The 25,387-nt window shown below is 37.5% G+C and overlaps 2 protein-coding genes across 9 annotated transcripts in view; both read left to right on the plus strand.

Annotated features, from left to right (window-relative positions):
• Window positions 1-25,387, plus strand: part of stac (C2 and C2B_Munc13-like domain-containing protein staccato) — a 58,267-nt gene that overhangs the window by 28,547 nt on the left and 4,333 nt on the right. For 6 of the 8 annotated variants that reach the window (XM_028307140.1, XM_028307143.1, XM_028307139.1 and 3 more), the window contains 15 exons: window positions 3,735-4,008; window positions 9,777-10,123; window positions 10,521-10,568; window positions 10,940-11,099; window positions 12,553-12,732; window positions 13,712-13,913; window positions 14,423-14,846; window positions 15,070-15,300; window positions 15,677-15,968; window positions 16,420-16,652; window positions 17,080-17,170; window positions 17,372-17,581; window positions 20,339-20,416; window positions 21,891-22,197; window positions 22,824-22,947. In XM_028307140.1, coding sequence (XP_028162941.1) covers window positions 3,735-4,008; window positions 9,777-10,123; window positions 10,521-10,568; window positions 10,940-11,099; window positions 12,553-12,732; window positions 13,712-13,913; window positions 14,423-14,846; window positions 15,070-15,300; window positions 15,677-15,968; window positions 16,420-16,652; window positions 17,080-17,170; window positions 17,372-17,581; window positions 20,339-20,416; window positions 21,891-22,197; window positions 22,824-22,947 — 3,201 coding nt within the window. Of the gene's footprint in view, window positions 1-3,734; window positions 4,009-8,674; window positions 8,923-9,776; window positions 10,124-10,520; window positions 10,569-10,939; window positions 11,100-12,552; window positions 12,733-13,711; window positions 13,914-14,422; window positions 14,847-15,069; window positions 15,301-15,676; window positions 15,969-16,419; window positions 16,653-17,079; window positions 17,171-17,371; window positions 17,582-20,338; window positions 20,417-21,890; window positions 22,198-22,823; window positions 22,948-25,387 lie in introns of those variants that run through there. The other 2 variants (XM_028307146.1, XM_028307142.1) reach the window with 2 other exon arrangements.
• On the plus strand, window positions 1,352-3,447 carry Ssadh (succinic semialdehyde dehydrogenase). The gene has a single exon (XM_028307147.1). It carries the CDS (start codon window positions 1,565-1,567, stop codon window positions 3,083-3,085), a length of 1,521 nt encoding a protein of 506 aa, XP_028162948.1. The 5' UTR covers window positions 1,352-1,564; the 3' UTR covers window positions 3,086-3,447.

The following is a 25,387-nucleotide window of genomic DNA, read 5'->3' on the forward strand; positions in this document are numbered from 1 at the left end:
GCTTTGTCTTCCGTAACTTGGCATTCCTCAGCGGAGTGTGGTTGAGTGCATCGGTAGCATCTTGGCTTGGACCGGCATTGAGACTTGACGTGGCCGAAACGACAGCAGTTCATGCATTGGATAGTTGGGAGCTGGTACGTCTCAACTGGTAATGAGTTGTGGAAGCAAAAGACTCTTTCCGGGAGAACTTGACCCTTAAATGTGACTACGACTGTTTGTGTGGGGACCCAGGAAGTTTGATTATCTTGAACTAGTTTCCTATTGAGACGGCGCGCCTTCAAAAGGATACCGCAGCCGTCTGGGGTAGTCAAGGATTCAGCGAGTTCGTCCATGGTCCAGTCTGTAGGGATATTTCGAATGAGGCCCATGCGGGTCACGTTATAAGTTGGGATGGAAGCTACATATTTGTACATGGACAAAATTTCATTACTAAGGAAATTGTTAGCAGCAGTGGATGAAAGAAATTCGACAGAAATCCTGTTTCTGCCAATTTTTTTGACTCCGTCTAAAATAATTCCCTGTATCTTGTTAGTCACAAGAAATTTGCCAAATCTCATGGGTTGTATATAAGCTGGGGAAGAAGGTTCATTTTCCACATGGGAAACGTGAACGATAAAGGGGCCTTTGTCCTGGTCGCTGTAGATTTTAGGAGCAATCACAAGTGAGGGATGTGTGTACACCGATTGATGATTTTGTGAAGATCCGTCTGTGTTTGTCCTCTTGGCGGGCTCGGAGTCAACCTCCGTATCTAGGCGGCGTTTAGTTGCCGTTTGGGAGAATAAGGGTTGGGAGACCTCCATTGTATCCGTCTGATCTGGAGGATCAGGCGGGTCGGGAGGACTAGGGTCCATTTTTGTTAAAACTTACCGAGAATAAATAAACTTATGTACCACCACCCTTGTTTTAGTAATAATTTAGCTTAAAATTGATTTTCTGTAAAAGATTACACTAGTAATTACACCAAAACTAATTGTTTTCCTGAAACACGTGTAGCCACTGACACTCGCGAGACGGAAAAACTTAACAAAAGTTACACGCTCGTTGAACAGTGTTTTAAAGTGACGTTTTGTATGGAAATGTCATTTTAAAACAGTGTTCAACAACTGTGTAACTTTTTATTAGTAAGGGGGACAGTGTTTAACATGGCGCGATGACGTGCTCTCTTCCGTTATTCTACCATTGCCACAGGCATAGCCATAGGGCAATGCAGGTACAGGTTTGGAAGTAGTTCATCAAAGTAAATATGATTTGAACTCGTAATAACAAATATCGATTTAATAACAACCGATTTTTGATTATTCGATTATAGTTGCGGTACAACACTACTGTCAACGTCAGTGAGCCAGCTGACGGTACGTAAATGTCAATGTCAAAGGGGCTCGCAAAATCGTGATCGTGATACGCGTTGTTGTTTTTTATAATAAATTAAATTGATAGCGCTACGTAGTACTACAAATAAGTGGAGGGCAATTTATTTGTTCGTTCCTCGCCATCTCGTCAATTGGCAACGAGATAATAGGCCGTATCTTTCGTTTTATCAGTGTTGAAAACATCGCGCACGGAGATGGTGGTTTCGCGTTGCTTTACGATGAAGAGCCTCAAAATGTTTTCAGTGCAAAGAAGGGGCATGCATTTGCTTAAAGATAAAGCTTACATTAACGGCGAGTGGGTTAAGGCAACCAGCAATGCCGTTTACCCCGTTCAGAACCCAGCTGACGACAATGTCATTACCGAGTTACCTGATATGGACGCTGCAGATGCTAAAACTGCTGTCGATGCAGCTGCAAACACCTTCAAAACCTGGAGAGATACAACAGCCAAGGAACGCTCTTACATATTGAGAAAATGGTTCAACTTGTGTGAGAAACATTCTGATGATTTAGCTGCAATAATAACTGCAGAGGCCGGAAAACCCCTAGCTGAATCAAAAGGCGAAATTGCGTATGGAAACTCGTTTCTGGAATGGTATGCTGACTCAGCCCGCCACATCAATGGAGAAATTGTTCCCAGTCCATGGCCCAATAAGCAAATTCTCTTGACCCGACAACCTCTTGGAGTTGTGTCAGTGATTACTCCTTGGAACTTTCCTTATGCAATGATCACTCGCAAAGTTGGAGCTTTGATGGCAGCCGGGTGCACCTGTGTCATAAAGCCATCAGAAGATACACCATTGTCTGCACTGGCTGCTGCGGAATTGGCAGAGCAAGCTGGAGTTCCCAAAGGAGTCATTAATGTTATTACTTCCAGTAGAAAAAATGCCCCAGGTGTTGGTAAAGTTCTATGTGAGGATGAGAATGTTGGTTGTATCTCATTTACAGGTTCAACTTTTGTTGGCAAAATTTTATATGGCCAAGCGGCTAAAGGAATTAAGAGAGTTGCTTTAGAATTGGGAGGCAATGCACCATACATAGTATTCCCCAGTGCAGATATCGAACACGCTCTAGATCAAGCTATGTTGGCAAAATTCAGAAACAACGGCCAAGCTTGTATTGGTGCTAATAGATTTTTAATTCATGAAGCAGTTTATGATAAATTTGTGGAAGGATTTAAGAGCAGAATTGGCAAGAAATGTATACTCGGTCCCGGAACCAAGGAAGGCGTGACTTGTGGTCCTCTTATAAATAAGGAACAAGCCAAAAAGGTGTCAGGATTAGTAGATGATGCTGTTTCCAAAGGAGCAGAGGCACTGATTGGTGGAAAATTTGCAAAAGAACTTGGTGACAAGTTTTATGAGTCTACCCTACTAGTCAATGTAAAACCTGACATGAATATTTATAATGAGGAGATATTTGGCCCTGTAGCCTCATGTTTGAGGATCAGCAGTGAGGAGGAAGCTTTAAAAATTGCAAACAGCACTAGGAGTGGTCTGGCGGCATATGTATTCACCAAAGACTTGGGTCAAGCATTCAGAATGTCCAGGCAGTTAGAATTTGGAATGGTGGCAATAAATGATGGCATTTTATCTGCCGCAGAGCCAGCATTTGGTGGGATTAAAGAGTCTGGTATTGGCAGGGAAGGCAGTTTACATGGAGCTGAAGAATACACAGACATCAAGTACACTTTAATGTCTGCTTTAGACAAGTGAAGTGTTGACTATGCAACTTATTTGGTTTTTATTTATTTCAAACATATTGCATTTTTAATTTCAATTTGTTACCTTGTTTTAGTAATTAAGTTTCAAAGTTCAAAGCAATCTAAAATTGAGTGTTGTTAAACTGATGTGCATTTATTTGTTGCCATATGTAGGAAATTTATAGTAATCTAATTTGCTTAGTTACCATGTAATTGTTTGGTTTTGTTCCCATCATGGGATAATATTATAATTATTTAAAGCTAATAAGGATAAATAATTGTAATCCATTCCAGTCTTCCAGTTTCTTGTGATTTAGGATTAAAAGTGTTTGACTATTAGATATAGCAATTAATTATTCAGTGACATAATGATATTGTAAATTCAAGCAATGAATTATTGAAGTAAGGACTTCTCTACATTTATGTATTTCCATACTATGTGTTATGATTTTATGCTTGTATTTCATGTATACAAAAATCATGTAATATATGATTGTTTTTTTTTATTCTGTGTTTCAAATTGAAATCCAAATTGGTCATTTTCCCACGAAACATTCGCACTGAACACAAAGAGGTCAGTATTCTAAAATTCTACCAGATATTGTGTATACATGTGATTCACTGCTTAAAAAAGTAACATGTTTTTTTTATTTTTGTTTCAGAATTCAAGAAGTGGACGACAGTTTCTTCGAGAAGTTCGGGTCTATTTTGAGGCAGGCTTCACAAAGGGCTGCGTTAGAGGAGGCGACTCCATTAGCCCCGCTCAAAGAGGCAGAAGAGCAAGATGGAGAACAGAAAATCGAAACGGACTTGCAGAGCGAGAGCCAGAGCTTGGCCAGAGACTCCGACAGCGGGAACGAGACCTTACTCGACACAGACTCGGAACCCGATGATCCGGACAAAATAGATCTCTACGTGGAGGCCGTCGGCTGGAATGTGAGTCAAGTTTTATTATAAACAATATTCAAAACAGAAAACCGCACACTTTCAAAGTCTACGGCTAAGTTTATTAAAATGCGGCAGGTTAAAAATAAATTGATTGCATCACTGGCTCCTGTCGTTCGTGACCTCATCTACTACTAAGCATATTGATCGGCTGATGGTACTCTGCGAGCCCTTACAAAGAACATTAATATTCTGCCCTGTTTTCTGAAGTGTACTTTGTAATCTTTATGAATCTTTCATCGCGGCCATAATCAATACGCAACGCATAGTCGAAGGGCCAGTAGGCATTTTTCCATCTTTTATCAAATGAACTAGACATTGAATTTCGCTGTAATTCCGCGAAAGTGGGACACAAACAGAGACGTTTCGACTGCTCTGACCGGGGCGGGGATTTCGTCTCTTTGGGCACTATTCCAAGCCAATGTCACAATTGCCGGTGGGATACACTATAAAATAATCGATTGACTGTTTTCTGTTATATGATTATTATTCAATAAAGCTATTGTAGATCTTCAGAGTCATCGATAGCAAGGACATATCGTTTGATTAAAGTATGTGCGCGATGTACGGCCGGTCTATAGGCCGTAGGCGTACAATGCTCGCATGTTTCAGGCGGGTGGCAGGTTGCCAGCACCTCTTACTTTTCCCGGGTATTTTGTCAACTTCCCCACCAAGGTTGATCTCAATGACTAACGTCATTAGAGAATGCGCTCAGTCCAATGTCTTTCCCCTGTATCTAAAAGTGGCTTCTTAATACTCAAGGTTCGTCTGTAAAGAAGGTTCAAAGAACTCGATTGGCATACATATTTGACGTTCAATATACAGTGCGTACATCGCATGCATTATTTTTAAAATAATATTACTGCACTTTAATGTTTGAAACCGCCAATTAAATACATATTATTTACTGTGTACAAAAAAGTTTGTTTAAAAGTTTTAACAAACAAGGTTTGATTGTACGAGGGGCGGCTGAAAAGTTTTGAGCCTAGGGTATTAAAAATGCCGATAGAAAAGTATAAAAAATATATTTTTCTATTTAATCTCCCTCTACTACAATGGACTTCTTACATTTGTGTAAAAGAGCTTTTAACCCACTGAAAAAAAATTCGCAATCTTTGCCTTCGAAATGAGCCTTTAATGCCGCCTTCATTTCTTTGTCACTCAAAAATCTTCGTTCCTGGAGGTCTTTTTTCCAATTTGAGAATTAGACAAAACAGCTAGGGATTCGGACTAATCTGTGTGGTGGGTGATTAATTTCTTGAAATCCAGTTTTACCCGGGGCAAGCCATGCAAAATGCGCGGTGTGCGCGGGCGAATTGTCTTGCAATAACAGATTTCCTTTCGCCAGTTTGCCTCTTAATATTTCAACAACCACTTGACGCACTTTTATCAACAGTACAGCATAATAATCCCCGTTTATTGTAGTTTTTTTAAGTAGGTAGTCAATGAATAAAATTCCTCCACAATCCCAAAAATAGTGGCTATGAGCTTGGGTGTCGATCGCTCCACTTTGAATTTCCGCGGCGACGTTTTCCCTTTTGAATCCACTGCATTGACTCTTATTTTGACTCTAGATCGTACTGCCGGATCTATTATTTATCAATAGTGACAATGTGAGAAAAAAAATTGTTAGGATTATGGCCAAAGATGTCCTAAAACTCCTGCGAAGTTGTGACTCGACGCTGGTTGTCGAACGGCGTGAGCATTTTTGGCACCCATCGCACGCACCCCTATTTCATGTGCAAATGAGTATGAAAAATATCGCCAATACGTTCCTTGCTAATGCCTATGGCTTCAGCTATATGTCACAGCTTAATTCGCTGATCTCTAAAGCAAGATTCTTTAAATTTTCATTATTTTATTCGTTAATGGCGAAATCTGGCCGCCCTGACTTGCGGTCATCTTTTAGCGACTCCCTGCCATGCTTGAATTATCGGATCCAATCTTTCATGGTGGCAAATGAAGGCCCAGACTCCCCATAAACTGTAGACATCTCTTCAAATGTTACCGTCAGCGTTTTGTTCCTCTTTTTGAGGTATTTTATGACAACTGTGTACTTCAATTTCGTACATTGCGCGGATGACTGAGACATGATGTTGTTTACGGATGAATTACTAAAAGACTGATGACGCTAATGAAATGAAACTTTGTACATATACTAAGGAGGTTATTGGCAAATTAATTAAATTTAGCGCGAGTCAATAATAACACTTGAAGATACTTAGGCTCAAAACTTTTCAGCCGCCCCTCGTAGGTACCTAGACCATCATCTTAGTAATGAACGAGCCTTTTATTTTGAAATATTTCAGTAATATACATACATATAGCCTGACCAGGAACATAAAAACCCTGGCATAGAGGCGCGTCAATTGCATTTGATAGTGCAACACTGAGTACAGTCGTACCTGTGTTAAATTAATAGGCTAACTTTATGTATCAGGACTCAGGATTACGGGCTAATTTGATATTTTCATGAATTAACGAAAAAATATTATTATAGGTAACCTGGTTTAAATAAATTAAATGAAAACATCAATCGATCTAGTAGGATTTATTTTATTATTCATCAATAATCAAATTCAGAACTTAATATTCAACTGCAATGTCTGCTCATGAACGCTTCAAACTCGGTACTTCTTTCCCAATTCCATAAAATTCAACACTTAGAAAGTGACAAAAAACTTTAAAATAGGTAGTTGAAACAAACCACAGCTAATTTTCATAGTGGACTGTACTATACGATAAACATGTCAGTCAATTTGACACCCTTGTCGGAAAAATTATTCAATGAAAATATTGTCCGAACCCTTAGTATTTCTCTTCGACAAATACTTTAACACATTGTGAACCACTTTTCTTTCACGACTATGAAAAGATTTTAGCAATTTAATTCACAAAATCAATTGCGCACATTTAAAATAAAGTTTGTTTACACTTTGACAGCAATAGACTGACATGCAAGGTGACATGACAATGAAGTTTTCAGTTACTGTTGCCATTAAAAGAAATTAGTACCATTTTTTTTCCGCAATATGGCGAGGGTTTTTATGTTCCTGGTCAGGCTATACATAGAATCCAGATTAGTATTAGACAAAATGCATTAGGGTACTCAACATGTTGTTCTGGAACAATCTGGAAATGATACAATGTCTGCACAAGAACTGCAGTATGTTTGATAAGTAGCAGCAATCGAACTGAATTTAGATCACGTTTAGCGGACCACTTAAATTATAATATTCAACCAATAATGTTTATGCTTTTCAATGAATGTTTATTGTTTTACTAATTTGTATTTAGTATTTGATCAAAACACGTGTCGGTTTAAATTTCCATTTATATTCAAGTCGAATCTGCAAAATGTAGTATTATAAACGAGGACTTAATGGCGGTGTGTACGACTTCCTTGAATCCTCCACGTTATTACTTATTATTTCATCATTATGTTTTACACAAGAACAATTCATTTAACCATTAATAGTTACGTTAATGGTGTATGATTCCGTAGAATATCCATTAAACTATTCCGCTAAATTATCAATTGGATAATTTCAAGATTTTAGATTACATATCAAGAGTTGCAGTTGCACATAATTGAAATTATTTTTCAAGTGATGCCTGATGACTTTTATCTTTAACAGTTAATAATCTTGATTTGTTTGAAAGTTATCGCATTGATTAAGTACCGTTTGTGGTAGCAAGTTCATTTGTATAGTTTTGTATTGAGAAGAGAAGTATCCGTGTTAGTGAACGTAAATTACGAGTATAGCGTGGCTAATAAAATAAATAAATCGATCAACACCTTGGCTGCGGTGGAGCAGATTCTGTTAGCTGCGAGCAAAACAGCGCGCATATTGTAAACAATTCTAAAAAAATCTCTTTTTAGCGCCATAACTGTAATTAGGCAAAGAATTGGACCGAGTAGCCCGCTAAGAAACACAGTAATGCAGGTAAGGCGAAGTCGTAGAAAAAAAAAGTTACAGATAAGTAATAAGAATAACTTTGGACAACGACAAGTAGATGAGACCACCTCTTCCAGGAAATTTATTAGATATTTGGCTGTTATGTTCCCCGATTCTCTCAAGTTATCGCATCTTTTCCTCTTCAACGCCTTTCGTTGAGTCGTGTTTCTTTTGATAACGGGAATTTATTTAAATGGTATTGATTACGAAACCTTCAGACCTTATTATATAATAGCTTTATAGTCAACACAAATACATTTTATGACCTGAAATGCTTGTGTAACCAATAAAACTTCACATAATATTTTATAATATCGATTTTTTATCTGTAATTGAAGATCGTAAATCTGATTCTCCATTAGCATAGAGATTATGAGGCTATAACTAGGAGGTACTTCAAAAAATGGCGTCAGAGCAAGATTTATAGGTCGCGAGAAAGAGAGAGTAAGGGAATGCACCAGAATAAATCAGCTGTAGATAGGTATAGTTGATTGGGCGTATTGAGGTATGGCGATTCTTAGCGAGAACACGTAGCTATGAACAGAACGGAAGTTCCAGACAACAGCTGATGAAAAAGTTTGGGTAGTATTTTTTTATTGCTTGGTTGAGTTCGCATTCGTCTCCGTTTAGCGGCGCCTTGCAAAAATAGAATTTGGCGTTCAGAGCGAGTTGAATCCCAAGTTCCGACCGTCAGTGCACCGGCGGCTCCCACCAGACACATTTCTGTTTCAGCATTCATCCCACTCGTATCACTCATGTGTTTATGCGCTCCTCGTTAAATAGCACTCGTGGTTACTATATAAAACAGTGATAGTGTTGTGTTATGTAAACAGTTCAGTGAATTAAAGTCAAGATGAACGGCACGGGGACACTTCGGACTAAGTTCAGGGGCGTAAAGAAAGAGTTACTGGACCGGCAGACCAGCCTCATCATACAGTCTATGACTGTTCGTATGTTTTTTTGTAGTTTAATAAGTGTTAGAATTTGTATTTAGTGTTATGTTTATACAGCATATTTGAATTTAATAGTTCATTCAAAAGTCAAGTGAAGTATAAGTAGTGTACCTTTATGTCGGTCGAGAAATGATAACGGGCCGTTTTTTGGTTCAGTGGTCACCACTTTAAGTGTTATTCCCACACCATTGTCTTTCGAAGATGACTCATTAGCCCAGTTCGGGGAAGTTTTGATACGATTTAAATATGTGTTCCCTCGTTCCTCGCTCCGTTGATCTAATACAGAGCTAGACTCTAGTATCGTAATATAGAGCTAGACTATTCACTGGAACGGGTAATCGAAAACACCACCAAGCTTTTGAGTGATCAATAAGCTTCCCACGGCGGCGCAGTAACCCTGCCGTTTTAGCGAGGGTGGGTAGTTGTACCGTGGGCTCCTCGCGACATGACAGTCCGAATTGGTCGCGTGTTTGGCCATGGTTTGTTCCGGTGGTACCTTGGTTACCAACTTCACCCGCCCTCTGGGCTTATTACATCGAATTCACTGCACTAGTTCAGTAAAGCATTTCATTTGCGTTTCAATATTTAAGTCAAATAATAGTTAATGAAATTGTATTACTTTTATGAATCTTCGGTATGTGTTAACTATTTTGAAACTTTCTTATAAACCCGCGCTATAATTGAAAATAAACCATTAGTTTCGTCGTGTAAATATTTCTAATTGATGCCAGTGTAATCCTAAGTGCTTATTCCCACATAGGTAGTTTTAAAAATAGTGTTGTGTTTACGCTACTCCGAAGCTCAGGTGTGAAAATACCTGGTTCAAATTATTTCTGTTTAATTTCAGATTGATGAGCTCTACCTTGAGGTATTGTATGAGATTTTGCACAATGTCGGGGGATGTGACGTAGGGTGCGAGGTGGGTGAGCAGGCGATGTTGTCATACGTCCAAGAAGCTTTCAAGATATCGAACGATAAACACACAGAACTGCTGACTCAGGCGGAGGCGAAGGAGCCTCCGGAACTTATGCTGAATGTGGAAGTCATAGAAGCGAAAGACCTCGTGCCCAAAGACCCCAATGGTCTCAGCGATCCGTTCGTCACGATATATCTGATGTCAAATTCATCGCATAGGTACAACACTTCGGTGAAGTCAGGAACCCTCAATCCGTTATGGGAGGAGCATTTTTCTTTGTAAGTATTGTATTATCTGTTTTCTTCATGTCGCATGTAGTAGAGTTTTGTAATGACTATTTTAATTCGCTTACTCAACTTATTCAAGAGTGAAATGAAGTCTACAAGAATACTATGTAGGCCTATAAAAAAGGTCAGTTTTATCTATTTCGAGTCTGTTACTTAGTAATGTATCGGAAATACTTTCGTTTAGTACACAGTGTAGAGTTTATGCGAAAATATTGTTAGAGTACGCTCGCTCATTGTATGGAAGCAATCGTAAAGTTCACCGTTTACGACTGCATTAGCCTCAGGTCTTGCTCTTGGCAGTAGGGAGAGTTCGGCCTTGTTAAAGTAATGTAATATTGTATACTAACATATTTGTAGCATACATTTAAACAGGACGTATTTGTTGCAGACCGATGCCCGGAAACCTACACGAAGACTCGCTTTGTTTAGAAGTTTGGTGAGTTTGTTATATTTTACTCGATTTAGCTGTTTCTGGGCACTAACTGAGATTCAATACTATTTGTAACTAAACATTTGTTGAGGATATTTAGCAATTGATAATGTACTTAGTATTACAACATACTTGTGACTCACGAATTGTGAGAGACAAAGTTATCAATTATTGCATTACGCAACTAATAAAATCGAACATTATTTAAAACACACATTGCAATTAATTAAAGACTTGAAGTTTATGACTATAGTATTATTTTAAATTGTCATATCTCTAATATTTCTCATTCAATTTTTATCTATTATCTAACTAAAGTATTAGGGATTCTTATTACATTTTTCGAACATAAAAAACCGTGCGTCTGTTTATTCCAGGGACTTCGATCCTGCTGAGACGGTGAAGGAGAAAATGACGAAGATATTCGAAGTCAAAGGTGTGAAGGGTCTTCGGAAACTGATGAAGGAGATTGCCATCACGGCATCCACTGGGAAACACGACAATGAGCTTATCGGCACGTCAAATATACCGCTAAAGGTAGGTTCATCATCATCATCTCAGCCATAGGACGTCCACTGCTGAACATAGGCCTCCCCCAATGCTTTCCATGTTGCCCGGTTGGTAGCGGCCTGCGTCCAGCGCCTTCTTGCTAACTTTATGATGTCGTCGGTCCACCTTGTGGGTGGACGTTCCACCTTGTGGGTGGACGTTCCACGCTGCGTTTTCCGGTAAGCGGCCTCCACTCTAGAATCTTGCCCCATCGGCCGTCAGTTCTGCGTACTATGTGCCCTGTCCGTTGCCACTTCAGCTTGCTTATCCGTCGGGCTATGTCGCTTCCTAGCTCGCTAAGCTCATCCAAAAAGCTCACTATGTATCCTTTGTTTAGGTACTAGGTACTTAAAAATTGTGTTATTGGAACACAGCTTGTTTTGCATAGAACATCAGTTTTTTAACGATTTTGTTATTGCTGGTATAATACAAAATGCTCAATATTATCAACATTACTTACGTAATTATTGTTTTATGGATTTTAATGTAGTAGGTATAATTATATTTTGCTTGTGGTTAGGTTATTTTAAGAGGTCAGTCAAACCTAAATTACGATGTATTAATTTGCTTTTAATTTAATTGCGGGTTTTAGTATCACTCTTCGGGGGACTACCCGGTCTGATTCATATATTCGGCGGGCATGTGTGAATAGGTCGAAGGGTTTTATTTGTGGGAACGAGAGTTGGGATTGCCCCTTATATGTATTCTGTATTGTGTCCTCACAATGAAAGGACGTGGAAATACTAATAGGGGACCTCCGTCCGCTGTTCTGTGATTGCCGAAGTGTCGCGCACTGAGACTAATAGTTCACAAGTAGTCTGCAAGTATACAAATACCCTGCAAGTATGTATCTTATATCAATCCGCTTTGCTACAGTATTCAAGCTTCTGTTATTTTAGAAACTTCTACTTAGATAATAAGATAGATAATGTTATCACTCACGAAGATAAAGCCGTGAAAAATGTATTCTAGTGGATTAAATTCTGAGTCCAATATCAGTGGGCCGGTCTTAGTTCAAACTATTGCTTATATATGAACGATGACCGTATGAATATCATCTAATGATTTGCAGTTTTGTAAAATTCAAGGATATTAATGAACGGGAAGAATCTTAATTAAGCTATTTATAGTTATTTACTTATTGAATTGTTTATAGAGCTACGCTTTCAGCGATCGATAGATAGAATAAACTTTATTGTACACCACGCAAAATAGGCACATGTAAAACATCAGGCCTCCCCAATCCTCAACCAAACAGGTTGGGCTTGGTTGGCCAGTGTGAGGAGTGTAGTAAATATAATAGAGGAACGTTCTGTTGCAATGGACACCAAATGAGCTGATGATGATAGAAAGTACTACAATAAAATTACAAAGAAAGTACTAAAATTATGATGATAGATAGAAAGTTCATTGATCAATATTTGAAATAATCTTTCCCCAGTCCATCCCGGCCGGCGGCATGACAATGTGGTTCAACTTGAGCAAGAAGAGCAAGTTACGTCGCCAGGGAGTGGTCAAAGTGCGCCTGAACTTCTCCTCCGAGAAGAACTCGCAAGTGGCAGCACAGGAACACCGACATCTGCTGAGGATACTGCTGCTGCATGAGCTGGAGAGCTCGAAGGTAATGATATGTTATCTAGCATTATTACTGTTTTTATTTCATTAGGAATACCTCTTAGTTCAAAAGTTAATTCTAAAAAAAATTAAAAAACAATCTCATCTATTTTTTGTCATTTTTTTCTTAGATCAAAATGGTCTAGTTTCACTTATTTTCAAGTGCACTTTTTTATCAAAACTAACTGTATTTTTATCCAAAATCTCACCATTCGATATTATCTCCCATTTGCTTCTAGTAAATTAGGGTATGTTTCACTCGTGGGTTCATTTACAGACAGACTGAATGACCTGATGATGATTTTTAATGAGCTACATAAATACCTCGAAGTAGATTTACCTTAAGGTGTATTTATAACTTTAATATCATGTGGCGGACATTAGTTTTGTGTTAAGGTGAGCAGTAGATAAATTGTGCTGAGAAGTTACAAGCTACTGATTTTGAGTTATAAGATATCTGATTGCCTCTAATCATCTCATGTCCTTGATCTTATCTATAAGTGGTCAGTAGTGGGCTCGATTCCGATATGTATTTGTTTGCATTATGTAAATAAACATTTTAGAGACATTTGACTCCAAGATAATATTCATTGTTCCTGGATACACGACTGCCAACTGGTGTGGGTTGTGAAGATGATATTAATAGCGCTGATGCAATTGCACAAATAAATAGTGATGATTACATAGTTGAATCAGATATTTTTCAGAAAACAAATGCACAATTTTAATCTTTACTTCAAGATGCAGTAAAGATCCAAAAGTACGTTTAATTCTGCGGAGTTGTTAAAGACACGCGAAAACAACTTTTATCTCAACATTTGTTGTTTTTATTTAGCAAATGACTTCATGCCCGCATTGGACTATAAATTATTATTATTGTGTTCGATCCGAAGATGTTAAAAAATACATTTAAATCTCCTAGAGATACCGTTGCAACAATGACTAAACACAAATAAAACTGATGTCATTTTCAAATTAAACTCCAGGTGGCGCCATTCTGGTGGTGCGGCAACTTCAGCGCGCCGGCCGAAGCGATCCTCACACAGCATGCCGCTCAGAGCGGTCTCACGCCAACCGACAACTGTCTCGCGCAGTGGAGCGTGTTCTGCGCAGTCACACCTGACCACCCGCTCAGTTTCGCGCTGTTCAACCAGCTGTTGGATAAGCTGACCAAGCCGTTGCAGTCTGGTGAGTGCTTCATACTGCAGCTTCTGCTTTTTTGCATCGCTGCGGCACATTAGCGGAGGAGTCACTATTTTTCGCCGGGATAAACTTGACCTTCATTGGTTGCGTTTTTATAGCTGTCAAGCTGTAGATCCTGGCTACACAGGAGTTGCAGCGGTAGGAACGAGAGGTGGGAATAGTCCCGTTATTTTTCTGACACTCCTGTGTTTGTTACTCTTACTTTTTGCTTATTGCGTGTCAGTGTGTTTTGCAAATAAACCTTTTATCTATCTATCAATCATACAAGCGAGCATATTCGAGCATATCTGCGTTTTATTTTATTGGACAACAGCTTTAAGTACATAGTGGAGACTCTTTTAGGCAATGGAAAAATGAGTTTTATTATGAGCCAACGATCTTTCATTTATGAGCTGGCAAAGTTCAAAGAGGTCATCGTAACCACATACCAATACATTAGATATTAGAACTACCTAACGTGATTGCGTTCTAAGTGGTGTATCAATTTCACACAGGGCTCGTCAGTGAAGAGGATGGAAAGCTTTTCTGGGACGGCGCCAAGAAGCTACTCCCAACCTGTTACAGCCACATCAGGAAACTGAGGAAAAAGACTGCCGGCGACAAAACTGTGATGAAAACGCTCAGAGAAGTGCTGAAGATTCTGTACAAACTATCAGTATTGGACCAGCCAGAGACCGTCGATTTATTTCCTTCCACGTTGTATGGGTGGTTGAGAGAAGGCCAAAAGTTGACCATCCATGAGGTGTTGAACCAAGCAGTCATTCAAGGCGCTTCGGACTGGTTTGTTCATATACTGGACAATAATGAGTGCAAAGACAAGACGGAGGATTCCAGGCTTCAGCATCTTATTAGAGTAATACAGTTAGTGCGGTCTGATCTGCAGCGAGCAGTCGAATACTATGATAGAGTATTTGTTGAGTAAGTAATTCAATTTCTTTATCAATATTTAATTTAAAAAATTGTCTCGTCCACATAAGCACATATTTTTGCCAAAATTATGGTTTTGTTCGACATAAAGTAATTGGTACAAGTTACGATTATTTAGCAGCAACTTAAATCCAGTGTTTTAAGAAAGTCGTTGTGACTTATTGAGACGAGCTTTGATATTGATTTATTAATTAAATTGACTGTTTTTTTCCAGAGTAATGTCGTTCCCATATTCGAAGTCGTTGTACGGTCTATACGAGAACAAGATATCATCGTTAGTAGAGCCTGAGGTCATACAAGTGTGCGAGAGTTTGGCTCGGGTGAAGATTGGCTCGACCAGTAGTGTGCATTTAGCTGGAGGGGATAATGGAAACAGCGAGACGGAATCAATGGCGATGGGCACTACGCTCTTTGAGCTGTATTTGACGTTGCAGAGGTTTTTAACGTAAGTATTCATTGTATACTATATTAAGTTTCCGTAGGCACTCGAGAAGATAGTCAAGCCCGTTTTCACCTCATCCATCCATTCCATCATATGAAAAAAGTCCATGTGTTACCATAGGGGTTAATAAAAATTTGGGGATTGATAGTGAAAACGGGCCAGGTGACTAAACCTGTTTTCTGTAAAGTAAAAAGACATTTTATTGCCAGCAAAACTTTAACAGGCAATTATTATTAATGTATTAGGCTGGGCTTGTATCGCGGTAGAATAGAATCGTGAAGTTCATTTTTGTTGACCAAAAATAGCTCCTGTTACAACTTCTGAGCGTTCTTAACTCGATTATATCACATAAATTTTCTATGGCCATTTTCAATTACAGCTTAGGACAAGGTCTAAACGAGACAGAATGGAGTAACTACTCCATATCCCAGTTCCACTCATGGTTCTTTGGAGGCGTTGCCAAGTGGCTGGAGATAGCTGCAGAGAAAGCCAAGACCCGCGTCGAGAAAGCCGTGGATTTGGACAACTTGGTTCAAGTGGACACCAACGTCAAGTATAGCAGTTCAGGAGTGGACACGCTGGCTATATTCTACCAGATCAAGATATTCTGGCAACAGCTGGCGTGGCCTGACGTGGAAGGCTGCTATACTTTTGTAGCTAAAATCATTGATGTGAGTAGTATCTCTGTATTTTAAGTGTTCTGTGTAAAAGACTCCCAGTAAAGACAGACCAGTGGTCATGTATTGTAAACAAATGAAAGACGTTAATCGTGTCAATGTCCAGTGAAATATGTTGTAATGGTCCCATATAATTAAAATAAATAAATAAAATAAATAAATATCATCTTCTTTAAGCTACTTTTTAGGGTTCCATAGTTCAAATACTCCATTAGCTCCAATTGCAAGAGCATTTCAATGCCACTGACTGAAAACAAAAGATTTTTTGTATAGCGTATTGCGATATTATCAATATTAAAGTTTCATCGGTAGAATCCAATAAATTTCTGATTGTTGTATGCTTTTAATCCTTTTTAAGACTTATAACAGCTCTGTCTGACTTATAATATAAACCAACCCCAATCAGTGTTAAAGGATAGTGTCAATTCATAATCCATTCTCACAGGACATCTGCCGTTGCTGCGTAACATACGCGGACAAAATGGAGAAGCGCGTTAGCGACATTGGCACTGTGACCACAGTTTACGAAGAGCGCTTCGAGGTGACCACCGAGTGGTGCGTGGCCATAAACAACATAGATTACGTGCGGCAGAGTTTGGAGCCGTTTGTCCAGGAGTTGGGCATGGAGGAGATTATACACAAGATGTGCGAGGCGAAATCTCCTATTGAGGCGCAAAGGTCAGATATTTACTAATTTGTTATTATAAAATGTACAGAATAATGGCTACCTACCTAAGTAAACTCCGACAAAATTACTTCGACATTATGTTACTCCGACACTACTGAATATCGACATGGCTTTACTTCGACACTACACTACTCCGACAAAGGATATTCGCTTTTGTCTGAGTTGTCGGAGTTTATTTAGGTAGCCCAGAATAATAATTAAGTCATAGATTTCTTTTGTCTACACCTACAATATGAAGGCTCTGGCATTGTCAATGGCGATAAAATACACCGACGCATAAAAGTAGTTGCTCTACAATTGTTGCTCTTATTGCGCGTTTATATGAAAAGTTTTATCGTTTCTGCTATGTTCCTCGGAATTACACATTCAACACTAATTACAATGATTTTAAAAGTAAGAAATTATTTTATTTTTCAGATGTAAGCAAACGTTACAGAATGTGATGGCTAATGCAATAGACACTGTAAATAACAAAATTGTAGATCTGCTACAGGAAATGGTTAAAAGGGTACGTATTTTTTATGGCTTTTTAATTCTTTTCCTAATTTAGTTACATTTAATTTGTCTTCCAATTAAGTATCATAAGCCAAACTATCGATAATTTTTACTTTTATTGCGTTGTAGCACAGAGCATGGAATCGCCATATTCCATGCTCTGTGCGTTGTAGCTTTAACTATAGCACAAAATAAATTAATTGTGATGTTTCAGATGATGCCATCAATAAAACGTTTCCTAGTAGAAGGGGCTGAACTGCTCCACCAAGACTGTTCCAGCATGGACCGCGTCATGCGCTACCTCGAAGCAAACCTCGATACTCTTTACCAGCATTTAAACAACGAAAACTTCTCCAGAACCTTAGAAATCGTGTGGAAACAACTTGGCGACGTATTGTATGATCTCATCCAACTCAACAGAGAGGTATGTGTGTTAAGTACACGTAAAAAACAGTTTTGTATTAACAAATTAACAGCGTGTAACTTGCATAGTGATAACAATCGTATCATGATAACTATTATTCGATACACTTTTATTATGGGATTCAGTGGATTTTGGGTTTAGTAGTTAACTGTAGATGTAGGTATATAGTTAATACAGGGTGGAAACGATAAGTGATCTCACTCGATTATTTCTAAACTATACAAGATATCCAAAAACTGGTTACTGATCCTGAAAGTCCTACACAAGCTCTATCCAACGGTATAATAATAGTTTACAAAATAAACTAGATCTATCCGAAAATTCAATGTTTCCAGCTTCCATACTTTTAGTAAAACCACATAATATCAAAAACTATACGAGATATCCAAAAACTGGTTACTGATCCTGACAGTGCTTCATGAGCTCTATCCAACGGTACCAATAATAAGTTACAAAATAAACTGGATATATCCGAAAATTCAATGTTTCCAGCTTCCATACATTAAGTACTGCCACTGTCATGGCACTCATGTCCTGATAAAGTTATAGCAAGTAAAACCTAAAACCAAAGTTTTCCATGAATAATTTTAAATAAGAATGCAATTTACGAGTTAATTTTAAGTGTTTATAATTAAACTAGCTGTGCCCGCGACTTCGTCCGCGTGGAATAATGACTTTGGGTAGGCACTTTTAATAATTTAGTCTAATTATTTTACAAATAGCTTTTGCCCGCGACTTCGTCCGTGGAGAAGTCGAAAACGTTCTCATACGATTATTTTTAAATGTTTTAACGTTATTATCTAAATGTTTGAATACTTTTAAAATATAAAAATCAGGTTAAATAAACATGAAAATATTTTTTCTTATATTTTATGAATATGCAGCTCGGCCTTTGATCCGGTGAAAGTTACTCGGTGGTATTATTTTTTTACAACGAAATCGAAAACTACACCTACCGCAGTATTATTGGTAAACTTTTTTTTATATTTTCCTACGGGTGCTAGAATCACCAAGCTTCCAGCATGCCACTGGCCGTGGGAGAAGGAGCTTTTCCTCAAGACTACTCCCACTACCTCAAGGGCCTCCGCCAAAACTCTCGCGCGAAAATGAGTTTATGTATACAGCGCAAGCAGGTGCCCGCGGCATGACTTTCATGCATTACTATGCATTGTTGGGCGAGCGCACGCAGCGGGCACCCACTCCGAGGTTAAGTGGAGGCCCCTAGAGTATGGTAGTCGTTAACATGACGTCATGATTGTAAAAAAATGCACTAATGAGTAATTAATATCAACTTTGAAGCAAATCACCACTAAAATAACTTTCTACCCCTTTTTAACATAGTTAGGGGGTGCATTTCACTAAAATACGAAACACGTCTTCCATTAATTCTGTTATAGAATGCTTATGCAAAATTTTAAGTAGATTGGACGAAGGAATCTCGTTATTTCATACAAACTTTGCCCCTCCTTTTTACCTCCTTAGGGGTAGAATTTTGGAAAATCCTTTCTTATCAGATGCTTACGTCATACAAAGAACACACCGTCCAAGTTTCAGGTCTTTACGATCAGCGGTTTAGGCTGTGCATTGATCCATCAGTAGCGCGCGTAGTACTTGATCATTATTTTGCTGCGATGTGATTTTAAAACTGCGATATCTCCTAAGATATTTATTGAAATCGAATGGTGTAAAGGGCAAGAATGTTTAAAATTAAATACTTGTGGTGAATAATTTATTTATTTGGATAAGGATTAATATCATGTTTATAAAAACACCTTCGCAAATAATGCATTATTTTAAAACAGATTTTTTTTGCATAAAAATGGTTACTATGAGCCAACCTTAAAAGATAGACATATGCTACCGCGGACTTTTTTAAAGAACTTTTAAAGGGGAACAATCCTGTCATACATGATTTTTGCGAAACTTTAACCGTTTACGCAGCGTCAGCTCTCAAAACGAAAAAAATCACTGATTTGAAATATTCTTGATTGGTGCTCCGCTCCTATTGGTCTTAGCGTGATGATAAATAGCCTAAAGCCTTCAGGAACTAACGGGCTATCCAACACAAAAAGAATTTTTCAAATCGGTCCAGTAGTTCCTGAGATTAGCGCGTTCAACCAAACAAACAAACAAACAAACAAACAAACAAACTCTTCAGCTTTATAATATTAGTATAGATAAAAAAATTAACACTTCTAATATTGTGTGGCTGGCATACATTTAGTATGGAGGCTGAAAACATTGAATTTTCGAATAGATCCAGTTAATTCTGTAACCTATTACTGATACCGTTTGAAAGAGCTCGTGAAGCACTTTCAGGATCAGTAACCAGTTTTTCGATATCTTGTATAGTTTAGAAATAATCGAGTGAGATCACTTATCGTTTCCACCCTGTATACTTGTATTTTGATGTTTCTCTACGTAGGCTATATTGGGTAAAAGTATTTTCACTGAATTCTTTAACTTAACACATGAAGACTAACTTATTACTAATAACTAATTTCGTTTGTAGAAAGAGACACTCTCCGACCGTATCAGCTTTATTAGGCGTAGATATTTTGGCAAAAACAAAGTATCTCCCAGCTATGTATATTTTCGGGTAAATAATATAGCATATACGCACGCTACTGCAATATTACTTAGAAGTGCGCACTGTCACAAAATTATATTGTTTTTAACAATTAAAAAGTTTTATTTATAGTTATTTGTTTATGTTTTGTTTATAGAACAATAGTAATATAATTTATTGTTTATTAGCGCCGAAGACAAAAGATATCACGCTATATCGACCCGCGGCGCTTGAGCAAAACGGACGCCGTCCACTTAGAGCGTGCGGTAAAACACACACTGATAGCACCTTGCATATTTGTTATGTTATTGTGTTATATATTATATGTTATATGTTTATAACTCGGCAACTTTAATATAGCGACACTAGGTTACTTACAAAAACTATAAAATTATTGGTTATATTATATTTTGCAATTTATTGCCAACAGAATTGAACTAAATAATTTAATAATTAGTTTACATGAATTGATCGTATTTCTTTTGGATTTTCTAGATAGCATAATTGCTATCAATAATTATGTGATAATCAGTAACTAGATTTTATAATTACATATTTACTTTTAGTAACTTATTCTGTAGCATTTATTTGTGAATTTTCCTTAAAAGCACAATAAAAATAGACGCACAGTTATATTATTAAATCGATCTCATATTTGCGCTATAATTGATGTTGCCGAGTTAAAACTTCCCGAAATATGATTGTTAGAGCTTCCATGATTGTTAGAAAATGTCCAAAAGTTGTCATGTTTTGTGTTGTCGTATAGAAGATGAGCGGCATGTGCGATTTTTGTTGAATGTTATACGAATTTAGGGCCTTGTTATAAAATATACGAGTTTATTTATTATTCATAATAATAAACGCGAGAGAGGGAAAGAGTTTTAACAAGCGAACTCTCCACTAGTTTGGTTAAATCTTGAAGTGTTTTATATTAGTCAGGATTATTTCTATTTAGCTTTGATCCTAGCATTCCTATTGAAATTTCCGTTATACGGTTTTAAGCATTATCTATTTATGCCTCCGTCACTTGTTTTAAAAAACAGGAGGTTACTTGTCGAGTCTATACATATAAAGAATCAAAATATACTTAAAGGTTGTCAATACACCTTTTTCGAAAACATTATCTTTATAATGCTTGTTTTATAATACGGCTTTTTAGATATGAATGGCCTTATGTACCTATTTAAGTCCTAAATCCCCATAGGGGTTATCTGAAGAGCAGAAAAGTCGGCTAGTGTCCATTATGCATTATTATATTTATAGCTATTCCATTTCGACACATGCATTGCATGCTACGCATGTCTACATTATAAAGTAGAAACAAAAGCTACGAATTAAACTTAAATACCTACATACAGTACATAGCATGTTTGGTGGTGGTTCCTATATACAGAAACAGAGAGATCGACATTGAAAGGACATTTCATTTTAAAATTAACTTCATTGTTATTATCTCGTTGATATACCTAATTTATTCATTAACTTCTAATTAACTAAACAATAATGAATTAAAACGGTGGTGGTATTTTATAGCACTAAAATCTTTCAGAGTAACATTGTATTATTTCTTGAGATCTTGTTTGTATTATAAAACTTCTCTCACTTAGTATTGTTGATATTTCTCCTCGAATTAATAAGCACTATCTCCCTGTTTCTATCTGACCTTGAGTTTGTCTAAGCATTGTGGTGATGGCAATAAAGTCTACTTTTCCTTGTCCTTATAAAACCTTAATTTTACAGAAACGCCGTCCACCAAGTTTCTTTTCAAATCTCCACGAGTGTTTGAACATTATGATCCAATCGTTCCGTCAAGATAACAAGGAGATTGAGAAAGACGACACTTTGAAGAAGGTGGAGTATTTGTTGAAGCTGAACGGTATGGAGACTAGAGAACTGATTCATCAGTACTACCTAGAAAGGTGGCAGGAGCAACAGGCGATCACTGAACCCAAGATGGGCATGTTGACTGTGAGAGCGCAGTTCATTGAGGATAATTTGAAAATTGAGATCATGAACGCGAGGAATTTAACGCCTGCGGATTCTAATGGTATGTCTAGTATAAATAAGTAAATAAAAATACCTATAGTGTGTACTAGCGGCCGCACGCGACTTCGTACGCGTGGATCCCGTTTTACCCCCTTCATCTATCTTACGCGGTTTAGATTTTTCATACAAAAGGAATTTTCCGCTAATTCTCGTTCCCGTGGGAATTTCTAAGTATACTATAACCTGCCCAGGAGTATGAAGAATAATTGTACCAAGTTTCGTTAAAATCCGTCGAGTAAAACATTTTACTGATTGCATTTTTGGCATCAGTATCGATCACTAATCACCCCTTGATAGTTATTTTGAAAATATATTTCATGTACAGAATTGACCTCTCTACAGATTTATTAGTAGTATAGATTGCCTTACTTATTATTGCTCGATGTTCCCAAAATGTTGTGTCGTTCGTAATAATAATAATTGTTTGTTCGGTATAGTCGAGATTAGAAAAAACAAAAGAAAAACAAAATTAGTCGTTCAAAATTTTCTTAGTGGCCAGTGTCGCGCGACTAAAGAGTCCGTGGCACAGACTTTAGCAGGGATTTTTAAAGGATAATTAGTTTTGACCTGTGTTTTTGACAATATTTGATAGGTATGTGTTTATTATGAGTTTAATATTCATTTTAGGTCTCTGCGATTCCTACGTCCGAGTTTCCTTACTGCCGGAAGACTCGTTTGCGAATGTAGTGAAGCCGAAAACACAAACACACAACAAGAATCTCTTCCCGCTCTACGATGAGATGTTTATTATGTGAGTATCACTTGATTGCATGTTATATTATCTTTAATAACTTATTGCAAATTGTTTTTATATACAGGGTGTCCCGTAATGTAACGTCAAGCCGGAACTGGGTGTTGAGACAAGTTGTGCTGGTTATCAGAAAAATATAAAAAAAATCTATGTGGCATATTTTAAAAATAATAGGCATTTAAAAAAAATCAAAAAATTCTACTCCAGGTGACGGTCTTTTTACTCGTGTTGCCACAAATCTTCACTTTTTCCAAATTTTTTTTTGTTATGTAACCCTGAATAATGCTTCTCTAAATTGTTATCAAAATTACAAACCAGCTGCTCCAACTTGGATGAAAAAAATACATTATTCCCAAAAAAAAATATGAAAATAAAAATTTTGCCTAGTTTAAACTGACTGTACTGAAAAAAAAATGTACTACGCGAGTGTGGCAAGTGACGTCATAATTTGGCGCATTTAGTAAGGATTCCAAAATGGTATAACACTTTGTAAAATCTTGCTGTAATTGTCGACAATTTTTGTTTATTGGAAATAATCCCGTTTTTAACTTTATCTACCTTGGTTAAAAATATTATTCTAATGTGCCCAAAATTTAAGTTTCTGGCTTAAGTGAGGTCGAGAAGCCATTTTAAAAGGTATGAGCGGGACAGAGAGGGCCATCTTACCAAGCAGGGATGTTATGGATATCCGTAACCGTAACCGAAACTATCGGATATCCGAAATAAAAAAATGTCCATAACCGTAACCGAAACTGATTCAAAAGTTACGTATAGTTTCGGATAAAGGCCAAACTGCAAAACTCTATGAAAAGACAATGCCGGAAATTGGCGTCTTTTTTTTTTCGCGCGGCCATCGACCAAACTTTGTTTTTTGATTACAAAATAGTGTAATAAACCAAACTTACTATGACATGTATACCTCTAAACTCAGTCTGAACTGAGTTACGAGCATTAGAAGTTTGATGATTTTCATACTAGATTTGCTTTTTGCGCGCAAAGTTTTGTAAGAAATTGCAACAAAATAGTGAGATTGTATGTGTAAACAAACAATACCATCCATTAAAGGCTCCAGACATCAGTATGGAGCAAAATCAGCGCAATAAAAAAATTGCGCAATATTTTGTTGCAATTTCTTACAAAACTTGCGCACAAAAAGCAAATCTAGTATGAAAATCATCAAACTTCTAATGCTCGTAACTCAGTTCAGACTGAGTTTAGAGGTATACATGTCATAGTAAGTTTGGTTTATTACACTATTTTGTAATCAAAAAACAAAGTTTGGTCGATGGCCGCGCGAAAAAAAAAAGACGCCACTTTCCATACAAAATCTGGCATTGCCATTTGCAGTATAAACGCCGCAGCTGCAATGCCGCGCTGCCGATTTCATAGTTTTGCAGTTTGCGGTCTGTGGCCCGTCTTGGAATTGTAAATCTTAATATTTGTTACCAACTTGTCTGGCATTCGCTGGCACCATCTAATATGCCAGCCTGTTTTACTTTTATCATACATAGGTGTCGTCTTAGTTGGTACATAAAGTAGCTATGTGGGTCACGCTCACGCAGCATCTTGCTATTTGTATTACCTATACCTACATTTTTGAAATTCTAATAATTCCGTAACCGAAATTATCCGAGACTTTCGGATAATCTGAAATGATTTCATATCCGTGACCGTAACCGAAACCGGTATAATATTATTCTAATATCCGTAACCGTATCCATAACCGAAACTTCATATCCTTATTATCCCTGTTACCAAGTACAAGTGCAGGCAGAGCAGGTAGTAAAGGCGCGCGCGCACGGGTGACTTTTGTCACAGTATGTCAACTACTAATTACTGTCATGGTGACAAAAGTTTCTGTGACTGACTGTACGGTAGTCAGTCACAGAAACTTGAATTTTGGGCACATTAGAATAATAATTTTTAACCAAGGTAAATAAAGTTAAAAACGGGACTATTTCCAAAAAACCAAAAATTGTCGACAATTACAGCAAAAATTTACCAAGTGTTATACCATTTTGGAATCCTTACTAAATGCGCCAAATTATGACGTCACTTGCCACACTCGCGTAGTACATTTTTTTTTCAGTACAGTCAGTTTAAACTAGGCAAAATTTTTATTTTGAAATTTTTTTTGGGAATAATGTATTTTTTTCATCCAAGCTGGAGCAGCTGGTTTTGTAATTTTGATAACAATTTAGAGAAGCATTATTCAGGGTTACATAACAAAAAAAAAATTTGGAAAAAGTGAAGATTTGTGGCAACACGAGCAAAAGGACCGTCACCTGGAGTAGAATTTTTTGATTTTTTTTAAATGCCTATTATTTTTAAAATATGCCACATAGATTTTTTTTTATATTTTTCTGATAACCAGCACAACTTGCCTCAACACCCAGTTCCGGCTTGACGTTACATTACGGGACACCCTGTATATAAATTA

The sequence above is a fragment of the Ostrinia furnacalis genome, unplaced genomic scaffold (genome assembly GCF_004193835.3).
Source record: "Ostrinia furnacalis isolate ACB-3 unplaced genomic scaffold, ASM419383v2 OfSCF2102, whole genome shotgun sequence".
Classification (NCBI taxonomy): Eukaryota; Metazoa; Arthropoda; class Insecta; order Lepidoptera; family Crambidae; genus Ostrinia; species Ostrinia furnacalis.